The 20,470-nt window shown below is 33.7% G+C and overlaps 2 protein-coding genes and 1 pseudogene across 2 annotated transcripts; 1 reads left to right on the top strand and 2 right to left on the bottom strand.

Annotated features, from left to right (window-relative positions):
• The window catches only part of LOC134270540 (putative nuclease HARBI1), a 319,031-nt pseudogene that overhangs the window by 204,925 nt on the left and 93,636 nt on the right, over nt 1–20,470 (bottom strand).
• LOC134270521 (tetraspanin-9-like) lies at nt 4,019–9,975 on the top strand. Its single transcript, XM_062752748.1, has 7 exons — nt 4,019–4,126; nt 4,624–4,854; nt 7,012–7,086; nt 7,200–7,313; nt 7,444–7,632; nt 8,166–8,255; nt 9,874–9,975. Exons 1-7 carry the CDS (start codon nt 4,061–4,063, stop codon nt 9,925–9,927), a joined length of 819 nt encoding a protein of 272 aa, XP_062608732.1. The 5' UTR covers nt 4,019–4,060; the 3' UTR covers nt 9,928–9,975.
• LOC134270497 (tetraspanin-9-like) lies at nt 10,822–20,125 on the bottom strand. The gene is made up of 7 exons (XM_062752719.1): nt 20,009–20,125; nt 16,314–16,538; nt 15,861–15,935; nt 15,635–15,748; nt 11,781–11,966; nt 11,353–11,436; nt 10,822–11,053 (listed from the first exon to the last, which is right to left on the bottom strand). Exons 1-7 carry the CDS (start codon nt 20,072–20,074, stop codon nt 10,988–10,990), a joined length of 816 nt encoding a protein of 271 aa, XP_062608703.1. The 5' UTR covers nt 20,075–20,125; the 3' UTR covers nt 10,822–10,987.

Below are 20,470 nucleotides of genomic sequence, written 5' to 3'. Positions count from 1 at the left end.
TTTAAAATATTTGTTATTAAGTGATACTTTCTATCTTTTAATCAATGATATATTTATGAACCGTAAACGTTTTGTCTTTATATCACACATAATTTTGGAGCTATTGTAAAAATAATTTTTTAGACATGTTGACCTTTGACGAAACCTTAAACAGTGATGTGTAAATACTTGTTGCTTTTTGTTCTTTAACGTCCCAAGAATTTTTCACATATATGGAAAGCCTCCACTTGTAGGTTGAGGGCTGCAAATTTATGCCTATACATGGACTTTTAGGGCCATTGAGCCCTAAGGGATCTTTTTTTCGTGTCTGCACCTTCTGCGACACGGGACCTTGGTTAGTTTGTTAATACGGTCTCATCCGAAGGACTGGTCTCCACGTCCCGCAGTGAACTCGAACCCATAGTGGCGGAGGAATTCTGGGAATGTTGCACTGGAAAATTTGCCCGACAAATATAAAGATTTAGTTCCGAATTTCCTCTCTTCTGAATCCATTGAGCTCGCTGCTATCGCTAACATGAAATAATGTCAAAAAATCGTTTTCTCATGCTGATTTTGACTTAAACATAGACGATTTATGAAGATAATTTTCCAAAACCGGTATTTCTAAATAATAATTCATGTACATGTATATAAAATATTTTTTCTTTTATTCTTGATTTAAATAATAATAATAAAAAATAAAATCAGACAAGGTGAGTTTGTGAAACACTGATGCTTCGTATAACAACTTGATCATGATCAGGTTAAAATGAAATATTTAGAGATAACAAGCAGTATTCAAGCCCAAATTCCATTCAAACAATACAAATCAGGAGCAGAGCAACCAACCTCTAAAACAACAGGTTGGGTCATGTGCCATGGAGGAGTGAACATCCCCTGCCGACCGGTCACACCCGCCGTGTGTGCTCCTTGTCATGATCGGGAAATAACGGGAAAATCCGTCGACAATTTCAATTTCACAAGAATCCAAAAATAGGTCTTCTAATTGCAATGGTACCAATAGGGATTTCATCAGATTGTTGGAAGATCAGCTGGTCTCCAAAAACCACATGTATATTGTCGATAAGAAACTCCAGTATTTGATATCAACTTCAGAGTACATTTGAGAACAATCAGAATGTTTTAACAAAATAATTTTGAAAATGACCAATGACAAGGTAAATAAATCTGCGAGTTTCATTTTCATTTAAAAAGCAGCTGTTTGTGTCAAAAAGTATGGACTTTAACTTATCGTGGTGAAAAGTGGTATAAAGTGTTGAAAATACGTTTTGATCTTGTTCACTTTGGCAAACATTTTTGATTTCAAATTTTCAAAAAAGTTTCTTGAAGTTTTTTAAGTATCAGCATCTTAATCATACTATTTAGCGAATATATTTTTGCACAGTACCCCATTAGTTTATCCTTCAATGCTGTTTTTATTTTTAGTGGGGAGCAAAGAAAGATGTTTTGTAAATCATTTGCTGGAACCTGCTATGAATATTTTTGTAGGGGTTTTTATGAAGTTCCGGAATCCAATATAGATTTGGTAATTCGAATTTATGTGGCTGTTGGGGATATTCAAATTATTATTAAAAAACCCATGAAATATTGCAGAATTTCTTCTTTAGAAAGGGAGCTATTGGTATAAGTTGGATAACCAGTTTTATGTAGAATTAAAACTCAGTTTTTAAAAAATATTTTGTAATCCTATTTTGTATTGGTTTATGGACTTTTGATCTTGAATACTGTTCGTTATCTCCATATGTTTCATACAATTAAATAAATGAGCCTTACAAACAGTTTTTTACATAGAGTATTGACCTGGATTTCAAATGTCTAGGTAGAAAATGATCCCTGGTCAATGTTTCACCGGGGTCACTTTTCGTCTTTACACTGGCTATGACTTGTCAATTATCTGCTAGTTTTCATTTTAATTTGAATTAAGATTCAACCAAGGAAGTCATGTTTCTTTCATGCGGATTTAACATTGTGACACGACATGGTGTATTTATTTATATATGAGGCGTAATATATATTTTTTTATACAGCGTCATTTCCCTTTTAAACAGCAAAAGTAATTAATGAATAAATAATTATGTAGCCTAAATAAAAGTTGTGGAGCACACACACACACAAAATTGGTAGCATGAAAGGCTAACTCCCTTGTGTATCCAGTGCATACAAACAAGTCCCTTTGTTTATTTAGTACATGCTAAATATGAATTTCTCTTAAATGGGTACATTCCCGCATTTAAAAGGGGTCGGGTTCGTAACATGAAGGGTACGGGGTAGTAACATGAAGGGTACTTAAAGGTACTTAAATAGAAGCTTTTTAATGATGTGATATTTGATATTATCCTGGTCCCCTGTCTCTCCTAGTGTCGCAGAGTATATATACAAATCATAAGAGGGAGAGGGAACCAGGCTAGATATGATTTGTGACAAGTGTGTTACTCTGATTACTAGCGCGGCAGACACACTCAAAATATACAGTGAAATATACCACAGTACAGAATCGGATGTTTAGTTTCATGACTGTCAGAACATTGGGAAAGTAGTGTAAAAAGTTACGAACCATCATCAATATTCTTTATACATATCCCCCGGGTAAAATATATGATTAACTAGCCAATATTATGGATTTATAATATGTGACCGTATATACCTACTCCTCTGTGAAACCTGATCCTTCCTCTAATGTTTTTGGAGTTACGTGTTTGCTCAGCTCCCAATTTGAATTGTTTAAATAGGCTTAAGGACAGATGATACAAACAAATTTTTTCTTTGAAAAAGATTTAATATCATGTCACAAGTTTAGAAATGTGGATGGTTCTTAGAATTTTTTTCTCCTAAGAACTAGAATATGAAAAAGACTTGGAAAATATTACTAATATTTCAATGAAAAAACAAATATAGATATATCACATTCAGTAAAGGTTTACAGGTGAAAACAAATTTCAGAATATGTTGTCATGGTGCTAAAAGTGTAATATAAACTTAAGAAAAATATACCAAGCCAGCTGAATTTTATTAGGAAAAGCTAAATGGTAAAAATCAGCCTATGTGATATTGCTAATTTTTTGTCATTTTGATCTTCCTCTTAAAATTCACCTGGCTTGGTATATTTTTCTAAAGTTTATATTACACTTTTAGCGCCAAGATAACATATTCTGAAATTTGTTTTCACCTGTAAACCTTTACTGAATGTGTTTTGTCTATATTTGTTTTTTTATTGAAATATTAGTAATATTTTACAAGTCTAATTCATTTTCCAGTTCTTCGGAGAAAAAATTCTAAGAACCATCCACTTTTCTAAACTTGTGACATGATATTAAATCTTTTTCAAAGAAAAAAATTGTTTGTATCATCTGTCCTTAAACTTGAATACTTTTCATTTTATCCATTTTTCTTTTGAAAAACTCCAAATTTCTACGAAAATTTTACTAAAAATGAAAACAATGAAAAGCATTCACGCAAAAAAAAATCCATTCAAACGACGCATATTTGGAGCAGACCTCTAAAACATTAATTGATAGACTCTGGTGCCATTGAGGATCGAGCATCCCCACCGATCCGTCTCACCTGCAAAAATATATTACTTCGATTCGTTTGTGAGGTTTATAACTACAAGTATTCAGCAAGTATAAAGCGATCGACTATCAATGTTTGATATATCCTGATGAAACTGTTAATAGCAGGATTTCGAATTCTGTGTGCCCGTATTATGATATTGACCTTAATGATTATGTCCCGGAGGACTTTTCCTTACTATTGCAGATCAGGATCTTTTCAGACAAGGTGGATGTGGTTTACGTCTTAGAAAATAACCCGGAAATCAATCCATTTGCAATAATTTCTGAATTATGACAAATAGCTTGTAAAATTGCAAGAGGTTTTATAACACAGAGCAGCGTACAGAAAGGTTAAGGTAAATTCTTCAATAACGCGGGAATTTTTTTTTAAACAATTGAATTGTCTTTCTGTCAAGCAGAAAGATTTTTTCCCCATATAATATTGTTGTTTGTATTTCTTTTGCACAAATGAGAATTTATGATTTTTTTTTTCTTTGGCAGACATCAAGATGGGGTTAGACTGTGGAGGCAGAATGGGGCAGATCATTTTGGTTGTCATCAACACAATTTTTGTGGTAAAAAGTTATTTTAATTATATGAAATAACTAAAAATGCTTAAATGGCTTAAGAAATACTGTAGAAATTAGGAGGTTTCTAGTCTTGTACATCATGTATGAATATTTATCTTTTGAAAAAATCGATTCCAGGAAACGTAAAAAAAACCCAGCTGATATTTCAAAGTCAAATTGGTACAGTGCAGTAAAACTCGAAGTGCCATAAACAGGAAAATATGCTTCCGTGTCGTTATAAGGATAATTCCTTATGTACGTTAAGTGTAAAATATATTTTTTAAAAAGACAAGTGGAATGAAAATCTCTATAAGCATCAATTCCGTGTAAGCGTATCTGCTATACGTGTATTTTACTGTAGATGTCTACAGAAAAATTAAAGGTGGGGTAGACGATTTGAAAAAAAAGTATGTCTTGAACAGAACATCTTTGTTAAAATTGAACATATGTATAATCAGGTGAAATTTTTCGGCGAAGTAGATGAATTGCCCTCCTTATTTCAGTTGATTGCTCTCGGGATGTTGATCCCAGGGATCGCCTTACAGACGAACTTTGATTTTGTGACGGACGAGATAAAACCTGTTTTAGACGAGATCAAAGTCACGGGAGCGGGTCTCGGATCTGTTATCCAAAATCTAGGGATCGGACTTATCATACTGGGTCTATTCATATTCTCGTTCGCCACCTTAGGGCTGTTCGGAGCTTTTTGTAAAAACAAGTATATTCTGACAACTGTGAGTACCTTTTTTCTGCTGAAAATATACTGCTACATGTATAATGCGCACTAACACATCTCTGTAGTGTGTATAGTGTGTCATACCTTAAAAAAACTTGAACTATTCCTTGGATTGTTAAAATTTAGATCTTTCATCTTTTTCACTTCAATATTTATAGATAATTTTATCAATTTAAAACCTAAATGTAACTTTTAAGAAAACCATACAAAAGATCCTTAAAAAATCTAGATATTCAGGCAAAAAATGAAACAAAGGAAGACAACGAACAGTATTCAAGATCAAACGTCCATTAAACAATACAAAACAGGAGCAGAGCAAACACGCACCTCCAAAACATCAGAGGTGGTATCAGGTGCCATGGAGGAATGAGCATCCCCTGTGCTCCTTGTCATGATCTGGAAATAACGGAAAAATCCGTCGTCAATTCAGTGTATAGATAAAAACTTTACCAGTTTTTTTTTAATATATTTAAAGAAGAAAAAAAAAACATTTTGACTGCTGTTATTACACTCTTCTAAGTTATGATTATGTCACAACTCAAAAGGTTTCTTGCTTCTGTGGCTATCAAAAATATCCCTAGAATAAAAGCAAAAGATAGTGGGATCAGTATCAAATAAAAACTAAAGCAGTCTTATTGCATGGACAATGAGATTCACGAAGAAAATATGTAAGCAAGGTTAAACCGGATGCGATGGTGAAAATTCATATTGCGCATGCGCTAGAATGCTCGACAGTACACGTACCTGAAAGCCTCTTCACAAGACTACGCGTTATTTCATGTGTGGTTAATTTTAAAGGCAACATTACAATGATATACAGCATTTCATAGTAAGGAAATGCCACGATTTATTGTGACAATTTTAAATACGCAATTAGATTTGTTAAATCGTAATGAAAAATTTATAGGATTCAAAAATATCAAAGCAAATCATATTCATTTTTATTAAAAGTAATTTTTTTCTTTACATTTCTGTTAAAAACACGTGTATATAGATCACTCAGTACGTGCAATCCTTTTTGAAGGACATGAACTTGTTATGATCGGTAAGCGTTCCCTTACAGCTTGTCTCATACCTTTAGTCTGATTGAACCCCCCCCATTTTCCTATTTTTAATATGCACATCATGTGACAACGTCATTATGGTACTGAGCGTCATGGCACCTGATCCCACCTCTGATGTTTTGGAGGTCCATGATTGCTCCGCTCATATTATGTAATGTTTAGTGGACTTTGGAATGATCACAGTGACGCACCAGATGGAAAACTGTTCGTTGTATTTCATTGCGCAATATTTTGCCTAAGATGTACAATACTCCCCTTTTCTGATTCCAATTTTGTGACCTTTGTTTTACTCCGCTCGTCCTTTGCGTTAATAAATGATCGATAAAAAAAATTAATTGCTTAGTCACACTTTTCTTGGTAATTTCACAACGGTTCTTGCATCTGAAGCTCCCAAAAATATCCCTTGGGTGAAAGCAAAAGGTTTCCAAGCGAGTTTTATTATGATCGCTTAGGGTCTCCTTGAAGCTTGTCCCATAGCTTGAGTTGGGCAGTTGAAATACACTTTGTCCCCTAACGAAATTAGTATGTACATATACATTGTACAAAGAAATCATTTCTCTCCTAAACCATTTTTAAATTTTTTTTAAAAATATATCATAGGCGTAGTCACAGGGGGGGCAGCGGGGGCACTAGCCCCCCCACTTTCAGATCTGGGGGGGCAAGAGTATGTCTGTGCCCCCCCACTTTTTAATGAAGAACGAAAACACAGCTATTTTGAAGTAATATGAATACATAGTAATAAAATTGTGTAGAAAAATTGAAATTGAAAGTAACTTGCCTTTGAAAAAAAAGTTGCCCACTACAAAAAAGTTGGCCACTTAGGATTTTTGAGTTTGGGGAACTATACTTTTTTTTTTTTTTTTTTTTTGCTTGTCAAAGAATTTATAGCCCCCCCACTTTTAAGCTTTTTTTTTTTTTTTTTTTTTTTTTTGCTTGTTAAAGAATTTCACACTTTTGTGACTACGCCTCTGTATATATAGCATCACACTTAGTGGGATGTGTTCATTGTTCGGTATATATGAGCCGAAATATAATCCCTAACTTAAATACTGATTTCCTACTCATTACAAATACTTTAGTTGTTTTTTTAGTACGCCATTATCGTGCTGCTGTCGATGGTGGGGCAAGTCACCGTGGTAACGCTGTGGTTCATCATGCAGAATACGGTAACAATATATAAATACTAGTAATTACCAGTATATGGTATGAATAAACAAAACAAAACATATTCGATTCAACCAGAAATGTATACATTTTTAGTGCTTGAATTTGTTTGAAGCTTAACTCTACTGTAAAGGAAGAGCTGTCGACTGTGTTAAGGAACACTTACTCTGAGGACAGCCTCAACGGAACCAGCCAACAGAGTAACGGATGGAACTTCCTTTTTCTGACGGTGAGTTCCTTTCCCTTTCGGTTGAAATACAAAATAAGTCCTCAAGCAGCTGAAAAGATTACACTGTATGGAAAATAGGATAGTGATACTGAAGTAAAGAGAATTTGGTTTACTTTTGTTTCTTTTTCAGCTAAAATGTTGTGGTGTGGACGCAGTAAAAGCCCAAACAGCAGGGGATTTCGCCAATACTCCTAACTGGAGTGGTAAAATGCCAGGCCAGCTCATCCCCACGTCTTGTTGTAAGGAAACCACAGCTGCCACCTACACTGCATCGGCTAATTGTACAGACAACGTGGCCGCGGGAACCTTCTATGAGCAGGTACATGTATCCTATTCAGGGTATGCGAATTAATAACCCAAGCTCAGGAAGTGTGTTTTAATACTGGCTTCTGTCTTTTCCGTCAAGTTCCCGACTCATGTTCTTTTTGGCTAAATACCCACCAAATAAGCTACGCCCAAATTGTGCTAAAACTGTATTAATTTTTTAAGTTATGTTAAGCAAATAATAGTTTACGATCGAAATAAAGATAGCCCGGGAGTACCTTTTGAGTACTTTCTCGACTTGACGGAATAAATGAATAGTGTTAAGATTTGCTAAATACCTACCGAATATCTGACTGACATCTTTAGTCATTAAAAAAAGGCTACGTGTACGCCAGTTCAAACATGATGCAAAATTATCAGGACTATTGCTATGTCAAGAGTTAAACAGAAAAAAAAATTAATGAATTTTTGTACTTTATGAATTCAATTTTAAATCTTACTGCATTCAGGATTAAAATCAAGACTCAACCAGATATGTATTATTTAATGAGGAAAATCTTGATTATCAACAAATTACGATTGTTCTAGGGATGTTATGACGCGACGATTGCCAAGTTTGATACATCCAGATATAACGGTATTTTACTTGGAATTGTCATAACAGTTCTAATCACCAAGGTAGGTGGACATACGATAAAAAGATATTTATATCAAGTTTAACAATTTTGCAATTTTCTTCAGTTCATGTGTATCATTTTTATAGAATATATAATGTATATGTACCTTGTATTATATCCGTATTATTCATTCATATTCATGTATTTAATAAATCTGAAACTTAAAGATACTGTAATAAACTACCTAATTATACGTACACCTGTCCCGAGAGTTTAACATTGGTATTTGCTCTGTTCATAAACAGAGCTTGAATACTGTTCGTTATCTCCATATATTCATTAAATGAGCAAATGTTATATTTGCGGCTATATTTTGAATACACATTTTTTTTAACATTAGAGTTATGTGCTTTATTTAAAGAGAAAAAAAAATCCTAAATTGATAGGACTTGTTTCTGATATATTTATTAAAGTCAATAAAACATTTAGAACAAGCAGATGTAAGTGGGTTTATTCAAAAAATAAACGAAGTGTAAGGTATATGAAGAAAGAGATGACACAAGAGCATGCTCTACGTTTGAACAATTTCTAAAACGAGAAACGTAAATTATTAACAAGCTGATGAAACTAGAATATCAGCAGTCTCGTTTAAAGTCATCATTTCGTTAGTTCTACGGTCGATACAATAACCTTGTGAGCAAATACAATATATCATTAAGTTAAATGTTGACTGACGTTTTTCATACTAATTGTTCGTCCATTATTTGTACACTGAATTGACGACAAATTTTTTCGTTTCGTTTGCTTACTCCTTATGACAACTGATCCCACCTCTGATGTTTTGGAGGTCTGTGTTCGCTCTGCTCCTATTTTGTATTGTGTTATGCACTTTTGATCTTGAATACTATCCGTTATCTTCATTTATTTCTATATAAATCTTGCATGTAGTTGAGTGTAACATTGAAAATTTTCACCCCAAGAAAACCATTGTTAACCGAGGCGCAGCCGAGGTTGACAACAAAATTTTCAATGTATATATGCAATATTTATTATATTATACAATGTTTTATACAAATACATATAACAGTTTGCGCGCATAATTTCGCAGTCTATTTTTTGAATACCACCCGTATCAAGCAATTTTGACTGTTGCTACGCAAAAAATTATTCAGCGTGTAATAGTGATTTTTATCAAATGTTTCTCGACGAATCAGATTCAAGTAATTTACATGAAAGTATAATATATGAAAATGACGCATTTATTCTACTTTTCTCTCTCTTTGATGGTACTTAAACATTCAGTGTATATATGTATCTTGTATGTCAATGTATTACAAAATGTTAAAAGTTTTAAATACAGGTTTAAGATATCATATCATCAATTTTGATGTGCAGAGAAAAATTTGGGGAAGGTCATCTAGTCTAAATTGACCGAGTAAATAGATATTTACATTGTTTTTATAAGTTTTATTTTGAGGCATCAAAACTAAATCTTTATTCTTTCTTCGTATGAATTAAGCACTGTTTTTATCAAATAAATATTATTTCTTCGAAGTTAGCAATAAATTTCTGTATAGCCCTTATAATTCATTGTTTCAAAAAAAGTTTATAAATTTTATGCGAAATAATATTATAATTTATACAACATCAAGTAATATTCATTATTTTTTTAACTGTAGATAATTGCCGTTGTTGCTGCTCTCTGTATTTGCCGAGGCGCTGATGACGATTAAAAAACAGCCAAAGAAAATCAGTTCTAACTTAAGATGTTACGTGTCCCCCTTTAAAAAAACCTCCAGGTTTACTTGGAACTAGAGTGTAGAGTACTATAGTAAAGGTCAAAATTTGCACTGGCAAGTGGTGGTATCTCTTTATGAGTAAAACAACAGACATTTTAAAAACACTCACTACATTACCTTCATTTGATAAGAAAAAAAAAACTTCATCTTAATGCTCATCAATGAATGGTCAGTGGAAAAAACAAGAATTTTGTTTTATACTTATAATCATCTTGAAAGATATTTTTCAAAATTCGTATATTATTAAATAAATTCATATAAATATATTGTTGTGATTCTTGATTTAAATATAAAAAGCAATCTGAACAGAAAGATAAAAAGGATATTTGTTTTCCTTATCTAGTTATGTAACAGAAATTGTTCAAAATATTGTAATTATCAAAATAAATTAAACTAGAGGTGCTGTGAGCAATGAGCTCACTAAAGATATAAATATAATAAATGTTTTGTTGTGGGAAACCCAAAATATGTGTTTAAAAAATAAAATACGAGGTGCACAATGGCAATATGTAATAAAGATTCTGTGAAAATTTCATCAAATTTCATTCAGTGGTATAAAATATTCCAATTATCAATTTGAAAATAAGTTAATTCTTGCTTTTGCGGGGAGTATACATATTTGGGCTTAATATATTCCCTTGTCGTATTCTTGTTTTGTGTATATATGAGCAAGTTCTTGTCCTACTTTAATGAATGCATCATTATGTAATACACCGTATATATATGGCATAAAATAGTGTCGGGTTAGATATTAATATTTAAATTTAAGCGTTTAAATTTAGTAGCTCCACGCATAATCGTGCATTGCATAATTTTAATAAACATGCACAATGTTTTATTATTTGTATTAATAATTTTGTCAAATAAAAAAAGAACCAAAAAAATACACAGGGATTTCACAATGAAAATGATTATGTTTCATGACCATTATGTTCCATTATGAAGTTTATGATACAAAAGAAAAACTCTGGTCTTCTGATCTCTAGCAACGTGCCTACATGGGCTTCGAGTCGGATCCCGAACGTCTACAGATAACAAGGGCAAACACAATGGCGAGGAGCTAGCAGGAAACAAATAAAGTTATATTAAAATGCAACGTAAAATTGATCTTTAGCTTTATAAATGAAGTCTTCAATATGACAATTTTCTCCTATTTGTATCGATTACATGTATCTGTAACGATAGAAAAAAAAGAATGGCAAAAAGCTAGTAGGAAACAAATAAAATTATTAAATTTTTTTATATGTAATACATTCAAATACATAATACATAATTTGACCTCTTCCCCCTTCTAAGAATTGATAAAATGTTTAATTTAAGCATCATTTCTGATTTTCTATCCTTAAATAAAATTCTCACCTCAATCACCATCACAGTAATAGAGATTCCAATAAAAGCGTTCCCATATGTAGAAATCAAGTCCTCCACCGCCTCATAACAACCCTGAAAATGAAAACGAGGCAAAATTGAAATTGGCATATTAGAAGAGGAAATGATAGTTACCCATTTTTTCTATGAAAAAACTTTTCACTCGGCTGACATTTTCAATTATTGTATTTGTTAATACCCATAGCCATTCACTTGGACTTTAATTTACACCTTTCATGGCACCTAATCCTGCATCTGATGTTTTAGAGTTCCGCTTTTGCTCTTCTCATGATTTTTATTGTTTGATGGACATTTGAGCTTGATTTATGACGTAATCCTCTGTCATATATTTCATAAAAATATAAATTTTGATTGTAATCCATTTTTCTCAGTGTCTGAATGTCACCTTTTTAAATTACCTTCTTATTATAACCTTTAGTGGCTGTGTTAGAACAGTCTGCCCCGGCCTTTGTGTAGCTTGACTCGTCCACCCCCTCACAACAGGTTCTAGGGATTGTCGCTTGGTTGTTTTTACAGCTGCCACTCTTTGTACACCAAGGTGTTTTAGAGAAATCGGTGTTATTCACCACTCCACAACAATCAAACTATATGAAATAATGAATAAGAATTAAAGAATCATTTAAGGAATTAATGTCTTAGGAGTGGAATGTACTAAGGGTAAGGCAGTCTACACAGAAAAATTGGAAAATAACACGGGTAAATGAACACTACTAGCTGCAGGTCTGTAGCTTTTCGAAAAAAATATATTGATAGACCGGAGAGCTACAGTGTCACCCATTGAAAAAACCGTATATTTATTGCGCACAAAAAAGTGCGCTCGGTTCTCGATTTATTTCTCCATGTTTTTCAAACTGTAATCTCAAAATATTACTAACCGTGTGTTCCTAACATATTCTTCAGCTTTTTCCACAACCAAACATTCCTCATAATTGTTGTTAACAGTCCTCCTGACCCTGATATTGTAATCATCGAACATTTCGCTTATTTATACTGCCATTTTGGTTTCAAAGATAATTCGGTCCAATATACTTCGTTCGGATGTCAACTACGAGAGTACTCGATAGAAGATTGTAGCCAGGTGTTGGATGTTGGATCCACCTATTTGTGGTTTAGCTTTAGTGTCTTCATTGTTTGTCTGTCTTTATTGTCATTCGCTGTTGGTGTCACGTGATTAGGTATGATAGAGAGAAAGAGGTGTATGAGAGAGAGAGTGAGTTGTATTCATTCACTAACATAACCTGTTTTAACTACCAGCCCGCCTATATACCCATACCCATGCACACCGTCAAGGTAGCAGCACATATTATTTTGAATGTATAGCATATAGGGTGATGTAGACTGGTAAGCTTTTATATATATTCATAATTTCCAGTTATATATTTACTGAAGTAATTTAGATGTACAGTTGATGTAAAGTACGGATATTTAAAGTTAGTGAATTGTGTGTAAAGTATGAATGTTTAGTATTTTGTATGAATGTTGTAGGTTTATTATCCATATATAAAATATCAAAAACCCAAGACTACTGTTCTGAACTCTACCGACGGGTAACAATGGCGCCCACGTTGGGACTTCAGATCATTGATGAGATTTTATACAGAAACCCTTCTTAGATGGAGAGAAAGTTATTCAACTTTGTTTGCCAGATCATTTCAAAGATGTAGTTTTCGTAGGAATTCACAAAGAAGTGGGACACCCAGGAATAGAGAAGACCATTTGGCTAGAGAAGCAGAGAGTTTATTATCCAGGGTTAGAGCAAGATATCAAAGCCAGGGTAGAGAACTGTGAGAGATGTATCAGAAGTAAAACACCTGTCAGACCAAGAGCCAATCTTCATCCCATTACTTCTACAAAACTACTAGAAATTCTTTGTATTGATTTTTTGTCCTTAGAGAAATGTAAAGGGGTGTTTGAAAATATCCTTGTTATTACAGATCACTTCACCAGATACGCCTGCGCAGTTCCATTGAAAAACCAGTTAGCAACTACAACAGCTAAAGCTTTATATGAAAAATTTATTGTCCATTACAGTTTCCCAGATCAACTCCATAGTGACCAAGGGAGAAATTTCGAAAGCAAAGTCATCAAAGAATTCTGCAAGATAGCTAACATCAAGAAATCAAGAACAACGCCATACCATCCTGAAGGCAATGGATCAGTTGAAAGATTTAACCAAACCCTGATTAAAATATGTTGAGTACACTAGAGGAAAGCCAGAAAGCAGATTGGAAATCTTATGTTACCACATTAGTGCATGCCTACAATTCAGTCAAGAATGATGCCACTGGGTATTCTCCACATTTTTTAATGTTCGGATGGCATCCACGCCTGTCACTAGATGCATTCTTAGGAATAAAACCAGGAAATCAGAATGTAGGAGCAAAAGACCACCAGTCATATGTTCATAAACTCCAAGAAAGATTGCAGTACTCTTATAAAGTTGCCGCAGAAGAATCAAAGAAAAATGCAGAGAAAAATAAAGAAAATTTTGATAGGAAAGTTAGAAATTCTAAGTTAGAAATTGGGGATAGAGTTTTAGTTAGAAAAGTGGGTTTCAAAGAAAAGCATAAACTTGCAGACAAGTGGGATGAATATGTTTACATTATTTTAGGTAAATGAAGACATCCCAGTTTATGTTGTTAGGCGTGAGGACGGGAAAGGGTCTACCCGTACCCTCCACAGAAATTTTCTTTTGCCTTTTAATTGTATTCCGAGTAATGTTATTTCTTCTCCAGTTTCCAAACAGGTCAAAAAGAATCAAAGTCATCAGACCATAGCCACTATTCCTTCAGATGATTCATCTCAGAGTTCGTCAGATGAGAGTGATAGCGGAGTACCGGTATACATCATACCACAGCGTCGTCATAGACAAAGTCCTCAATCCTCTCCTCAACAGTCAACTATAAACCATTCATCTATCAACCGTTCGTCTCTTCGACAGTCATCAAACCATTCTTCTTTACATGAATCTGCTATACCATCTTCTTTTTCTAGATCTTCAATTTCAGTGAATTCGCCCAGTATTAGTACTCCACCTCCCAGAAGATCAACTAGAGTCAGTAAAGCACCAGAGAGATATGGGGAATGGCAGTATGTCCAGAATGTGAATCAGCAATGTGTTTACTTAGAGACATTAGTATAGAGCCAGCAGAGATTTGATTAGTTAAAGACACTTGTGAAGTTTGTCCGTGTGTCAGTGTGTTTATAGTTAGAGATATTTTCATGAAGTTATACTTCTTATCATTTTTTTACTATGTATATTAGGCTATTACAGGTGTGTGTATATATTATATGATGACAGCAATGAAGTTTGTTCTTCATCAGTATTACTACTGATGTATGATAGCTGGTATATTTTTCATGATCATTTGCCCATGCCCTGGTACCCTTGGCTAGGTTATAACGTAATGTCAGGAGCCATTTTCTCCTGGCAGGGGGAATATGTAGCCAGGTGTTGGATGTTGGATCCACCTATTTGTGGTTTAGCTTTAGTGTCTTCATTGTTTGTCTGTCTTTATTGTCATTCGCTGTTGGTGTCACGTGATTAGGTATGATAGAGAGAAAGAGGTATGAGAGAGAGAGAGAGTGAGTTGCATTCACTAACAAAACCCGTTTTAACTACCAGCCCGCCTATATACCTATGCACACCGTCAAGGTAGCAGCACATATTATTTTGAATGTATAGCATATAGGGTGATGTTGACTGGTAAGCTTTTATCTATATTCATAATTTCCAGTTATATATTTACTGAAGTAATTTAGATGTAAAGTTGATGTAAAGTACGGATATTTAAAGTTAGTGAATTGTGTGTAAAGTATGAATGTTTAGTATTTTGTATGAATGTTGTAGGTTTATTATCCATATATAAAATATCAAAAACCCAAAACTACTGTTCTGAACTCTACCGACGGGTTACAAGATAAAGGATTTTTTTGAAATCTTTCCTTATTTGCAATTTAGGTAAGAATTTGGATGAATTAATTAAGAACCGAGCGCACTTTTTTGTGCGCAATAAGTATACAGTTTTTTCAATGGGTGGCACTGTAGCTCTCCGGTCTATCAATATATTTATTTCGGAGAGCTACAGACCTGCAGCTAATACAAACTCGCGTATTGACGTGCACATAACTTACAAAACTCCATTATAAAATACACTATACTGTATATTCAAAATTAAAAATACCCCAATAAACAAAGAGGGATTATAATAAATCAGTGTTTTATAGAACATAATTGAAAAAAGAAGGTTACTGTTAGGAAAACATAGTTCCAGGCATTAGAAATTGGTTCGTTACTGTCCAGGGTGTCGTTTTCAAAGGTTTTTTCCAATGATTCCTTCATTGTCTTCTTAACAGTGTCGTCAAACTAAAAAAAAAGAAAGAAGAAATTTGATTTCATCTAACAAACCTTTGATCACAATGTATGAATTCGCATGACGTGAAGACAGTGATACCGATAAATTTACGCTGAATCTCACCTTACTCCTCATTTGGAACCACAATATAACAGCTGCTAGCTTAATGATGAGCACAATCAACACCAATATAGCGTACTGTTGTAAAAGAAAGCATATACAATGTATATAAGTTTATCGATTATCATGACCACAGCACATAACGTGCTTCCTTAGACAGTAGTCTAGCAAAATAATGACAAATAATGTGACCTTTCTTTCAAATATAATAATAAGGAATGTAGTGCAGAGTTATCTATTTACTTTTTATAAATCGTGATTTCCAGCCCCCTCCCCCCCCCCCAAAAAAAAAGAATTAAGGAGAAGAAAACCCTCCCCCTTCCCAAATAAATTAAATTACAGAAACTATTCCAGTAATAAAATTAGGAATTATTTGCAAAAGCCCGTTTTATCGTCACTTTCTTGAAGAATTAATATTAAAACGTTTTAAATATCAGATATCTGAAGTTTTCATACCACAATCAGCATACATTTGACCTCGCAGCAGGCGCCTATTAGTCCCAGTCCAGCAATAACCACAATGAACGCTCCAACGACGATAAAGATGATGGACAGATTGTGGGACAGATCTCCAAGCTGGAAATCCCCTACGTTCACAGTGTTAAGGGCGGGTGTGACGTCAGAGGAAATGGCGTTTATTCTGACCAGTATCCCCGCTATCAGCAGACCCAGTCCGAGTAGCTGAAATGGTACTTATATTTAATGTGTTCTATAATATACAACTTTTTTTTCCCGTACAATTTATATCAAATAGCTGATTTTAAGAAAATGGAAAAAAGCTAGTTTAGGAAAAATGCTGTGACAAGCTTTTACGTCAATGTCAGAACTCAGTATTTTATACAATTGCATTTTAAAGGTACGTAGACACAGATTTGATGTTAATATTTGCTCAAATTTTCTGTTTAATTTCAAGACATATGTTGCTATAGCATTTGAAACGAAAATATAATACAAATCTTGTTTCTGTGGAAGTTATTGACTTTCCTCGAATGCGTTTAATTGACATATCATTACAATTTCACAGATTTTAACTTTATCCTTAATACTGAAGAAAAGTAGCAATTTTGTTAATGAAAAATATTAAAACTATAAATTAGAAAATTCAAAGTAGAAATGTGCAAAAGCAAACCCATTCCATAGTAATGTCAACTTGTGCTCAATATTGTGTACATAGTTAACAAATTGAATACATCCCCTTAAACGTACACAGCTTTTGTAAACAGGGCACGGGCTCTGTTGCTTTCAATGTTTACGTTGCAACAGGTGTGTTCAATTGTTAAACTATGCGCACATCACTGACCATTGATTGACAAAACTAATGTGTTAATTTTATTTTCGCACATTTCTACTCAAAATTTAAAAATTCGAATTTTCAATAACTTCCAAAAAAGGAGATTTTTATTATATTTTCGAATGAAATTCTATAGCAACATATAAGCTATGGAATGATACAGAAAATTTGAGAAAATATAAATATCAAAGCTGTGTCTAAGAACCTTTAAAGAATCCTCAATTATCAAAAGTACCTATAAATTCACAAATTTTCGTGAGGGGGGGGGGTCATTTTCGTTGTTTTCGAGGTATGAAGAGACCCATGAATTCATGACCACCACGAAATAAAAAATGTTACATACATAACTTCTCAACATTTCTTCATCCACGAATTCAAATCCCCACGAACCAAGATTCTGTACTCAAACCACGAAAATTTGACCCCACGAAAATATTTGATTTTACAGTATTACAAATATGAATTCATTTAATCTGAATGATCTCGAAAGTAAAGACACATCAGAGTCGGCATCATCTGCTTCATGTTCTGAAATTTAACACAGTACAGCCAGATAACGACTAATCTTTATGACAAATGAAATGACCTAAACTTTCCTCTCATCAACGACCATTTTTGTGCAGTCCACCTTCCTCTGCATACGGTATTCGTGTCTTTCAACTTGATTGACACGATACTGACAGATAAATTGATGTTACAGAAGAATTTCTACAACCTCATTTGAAGACATTTGAAGCTAGTCCGAAAAATCTGACGTTTTCCCGGCTTTTTTTCGATTCTGATATTGTACATGCCAGGAAAATGTCAGAATTGGCGCCATTACGAAAACTGGAAATTACTTTCGCCGTCTCCAACCGGAGTTCATTTTTGATACTTGCAAACCAAACTAAAAGCTGAAATCAGAATTTATCAAAAGAACAATGCCTATAGTACTCACCAATATCGACGAAAAGAAAATATCTCTCCACATTTCGTTACAGGACTTGCAAGATTTTAAAAAGGCACGAAAAGACGACAAATCTTGACAGTGTAATATAATCTTTTCAACGGATTGTATATTTTATAAATGAACAATAAAATCTATATTGGTAAGTACTTTAAGTATTGTACTACTGGTAGCTTGTGACTTCGAAATTTAATTCGGTTCGCAAGTATCTAAAATCAATTCGAGAATGCCGCCTCCAGTTGGGGGCGGCGAATTCCCAGTTTTCATAATGGCGCCAGTTCTGACGTTTTCCTGGCATGTAAAATATCAAAATCGTAAAAAAGCCAGGAAAACGTCAGATTTTCGGAATAATTTGAAGCATTTTAAAAATTTATGATACTACAATGATTTTTTTGTCTTAATTTGACTGGCATATCTCACACCAAATACGACTTTGTGTTCATACTGAATTTGACTTTGAAATGTTCCATCTTCTTGATCAATACTTTGGGTTTACGGAAGCTGTGACCGATTGACAGGAGACGCTCACTCCTCCTAGGCTCCTGATCCCACCTCTAGAGTTTCCGGAGGTTCCTGTTTACACCCTGTGCAGATTTACATTGTTTGCATTTTTTTTCTATCGAGATTGATCACTGTTTGTTTACTTCGTCTTTTTAAATATTGCAATTGCGGTTTGCATGTGGACTTTTGCATGCAAGAAGCACTGACTTTTACAGTTGACAGTTTACTTTGATGTTTAATCCTATATCATGTACGGAGGTACAGAATTGATAAAAGATAAGGCATGGTTTTATGAGAACTAACATGTGAAAGTCGGGAGTTGAGGGTAAAATGGGTTGTCGTTTTCTTCAAGGACAACTTATTTGTGCTATAAAATAACCCAATAATTTTCGTTGAATTAAATTTTGAGTTTAAATATTGATATCGTAAAAAAGCTTCCGTACTTTGTCCTCGTGTATATGTAAGCCGTCAACAGTAAATGTCAGCGCTCCTTGCAAAAGTATGCGACTTCTTTTTGTACTTTTCAAGCACTAGGCAACTTTGAATTTGAGCAATTTCAGCTGTATACTTTGTGCGCTCGAGATTATTTGTAGGAAAATCCAGCATTTTTTACTGAAATGTTGTTTCATACTGACAAAAAAAAATCTCTCGCTAGGCTACCTTAGGGTATCATCTTGCATTATACACAACGTTAATCCAGTACAATAGTATACCATTTCCTTTTGTTGGTAACTACCTGTTTCAATACTGGGACTTTGTTAAATGCCTCTCCCCTATGCTGCATGTGATATGCTGTGTATTACAATGGTCTGATCATCTCGCAAAGAATCTTTTAAGATCATAATTTTGAAGGCATCAAAACTTTCTATTCTAGAGCAATCCAGAATTTAAATAACAAAAACATTAGTTTTAAAATAAAAATAACCCAGACTTCGGTAACAAAAAAATCTACCCTGACATCGAAAGCAAATCGATGGTTTGTAATTCATCCCAAGGTGTAAGAACCACAGCAATGCTTTATAGCGTCAATAAAATGACTTCCTGATTGCTGTATGTCAAAAGGGTACACCAGTCACGAGAGTATCGTAAAGGTATTTGTCATGCTTAGGAAGGCAAGCCATTGTTATACAGAAAACGTTTGTAAATGGCAACATAAGGGTTTTGTTTTTGAACAAAAACCACAAAACTGTGCTTTATAAAAATGTTTTACAACAAAAAAAAAGATAAAGTGATTTTCAGACCAAATAAATTGTAGATTCAATATATCAACTATAAACACTATATAAACACTGTGATAGATTAATTCAAAAGGAAGGTTTGAAATTTCTCAAAGTGAACTAAGATTCGTCTTAATGGTACAGTACAATCTTTTTTCTCAAGTTGCTTATATACAGGAATATATGAAAAACTTACCAGGAATATTGCGTTAAGGACTGAAAGAAACACTTTGCCCAATTTTCCACAATCACCCAGCCCCATTTTTTACCGTTTCACTTTATAAACAGATTCAAGTTTTAAAGTTAAAACGCCTTGTAATTCTATGGGTGATCATTCGTGCCTCAATACTTGATTTTTAAATGTAAAAGAGTATATGAAAGTTTGATACAAAAGTTAAGCACATTGTAAGATATATGTACCGCTGTTATAGAGTAGAATTCCCACGTCTTTCTTTTCTTCCATCTGTTCTTTTGTCACACTTTGCGTTTAGCTCAGTTCAAAAGAAACTATTAGAGATACTTTAATCAAACTGTATCCGATAATAACATCAAAGAAATGAAGAAATTATTATTAAAAAAAGCATCTTCTTTTTGTAATTTAGCTCGTTCTTCAGAACTTTCTTTTTTTCCTTCATAGTGCATTAATTTTCAAATAATA

The sequence above is a fragment of the Saccostrea cucullata genome, unplaced genomic scaffold, assembly GCF_032062105.1.
Source record: "Saccostrea cucullata isolate Sc308-1 unplaced genomic scaffold, CSIRO_AGI_Scuc_v1 ctg281, whole genome shotgun sequence".
NCBI classification, from domain to species: Eukaryota; Metazoa; Mollusca; class Bivalvia; order Ostreida; family Ostreidae; genus Saccostrea; species Saccostrea cuccullata.
The sequence above is the reverse complement of the archived record's forward strand: the minus strand, read 5'-3'. Positions and strand labels throughout refer to the sequence as shown.

Bases quoted from the DNA above. Each gene is read 5' to 3' on its own strand.
- LOC134270521 (XM_062752748.1), top strand. From the start codon at position 4,061: ATGGGGTTAGACTGTGGAGGCAGAATGGGGCAGATCATTTTGGTTGTC. The intron at 7,633-8,165 runs GTACATGTATCC...CGATTGTTCTAG, and splicing joins CGGGAACCTTCTATGAGCAG to GGATGTTATGACGCGACGAT. The intron at 8,256-9,873 runs GTAGGTGGACAT...TTTTAACTGTAG, and splicing joins TAACAGTTCTAATCACCAAG to ATAATTGCCGTTGTTGCTGC.
- LOC134270497 (XM_062752719.1), bottom strand. From the start codon at position 20,074: ATGGGGCTGGGTGATTGTGGAAAATTGGGCAAAGTGTTTCTTTCAGTC. The intron at 15,936-16,313 runs GTATGAAAACTT...CTTTTACAACAG, and splicing joins TCAAATGTATGCTGATTGTG to TACGCTATATTGGTGTTGAT. The intron at 15,749-15,860 runs GTGAGATTCAGC...CTTTTTTTTTAG, and splicing joins GGTTCCAAATGAGGAGTAAG to TTTGACGACACTGTTAAGAA.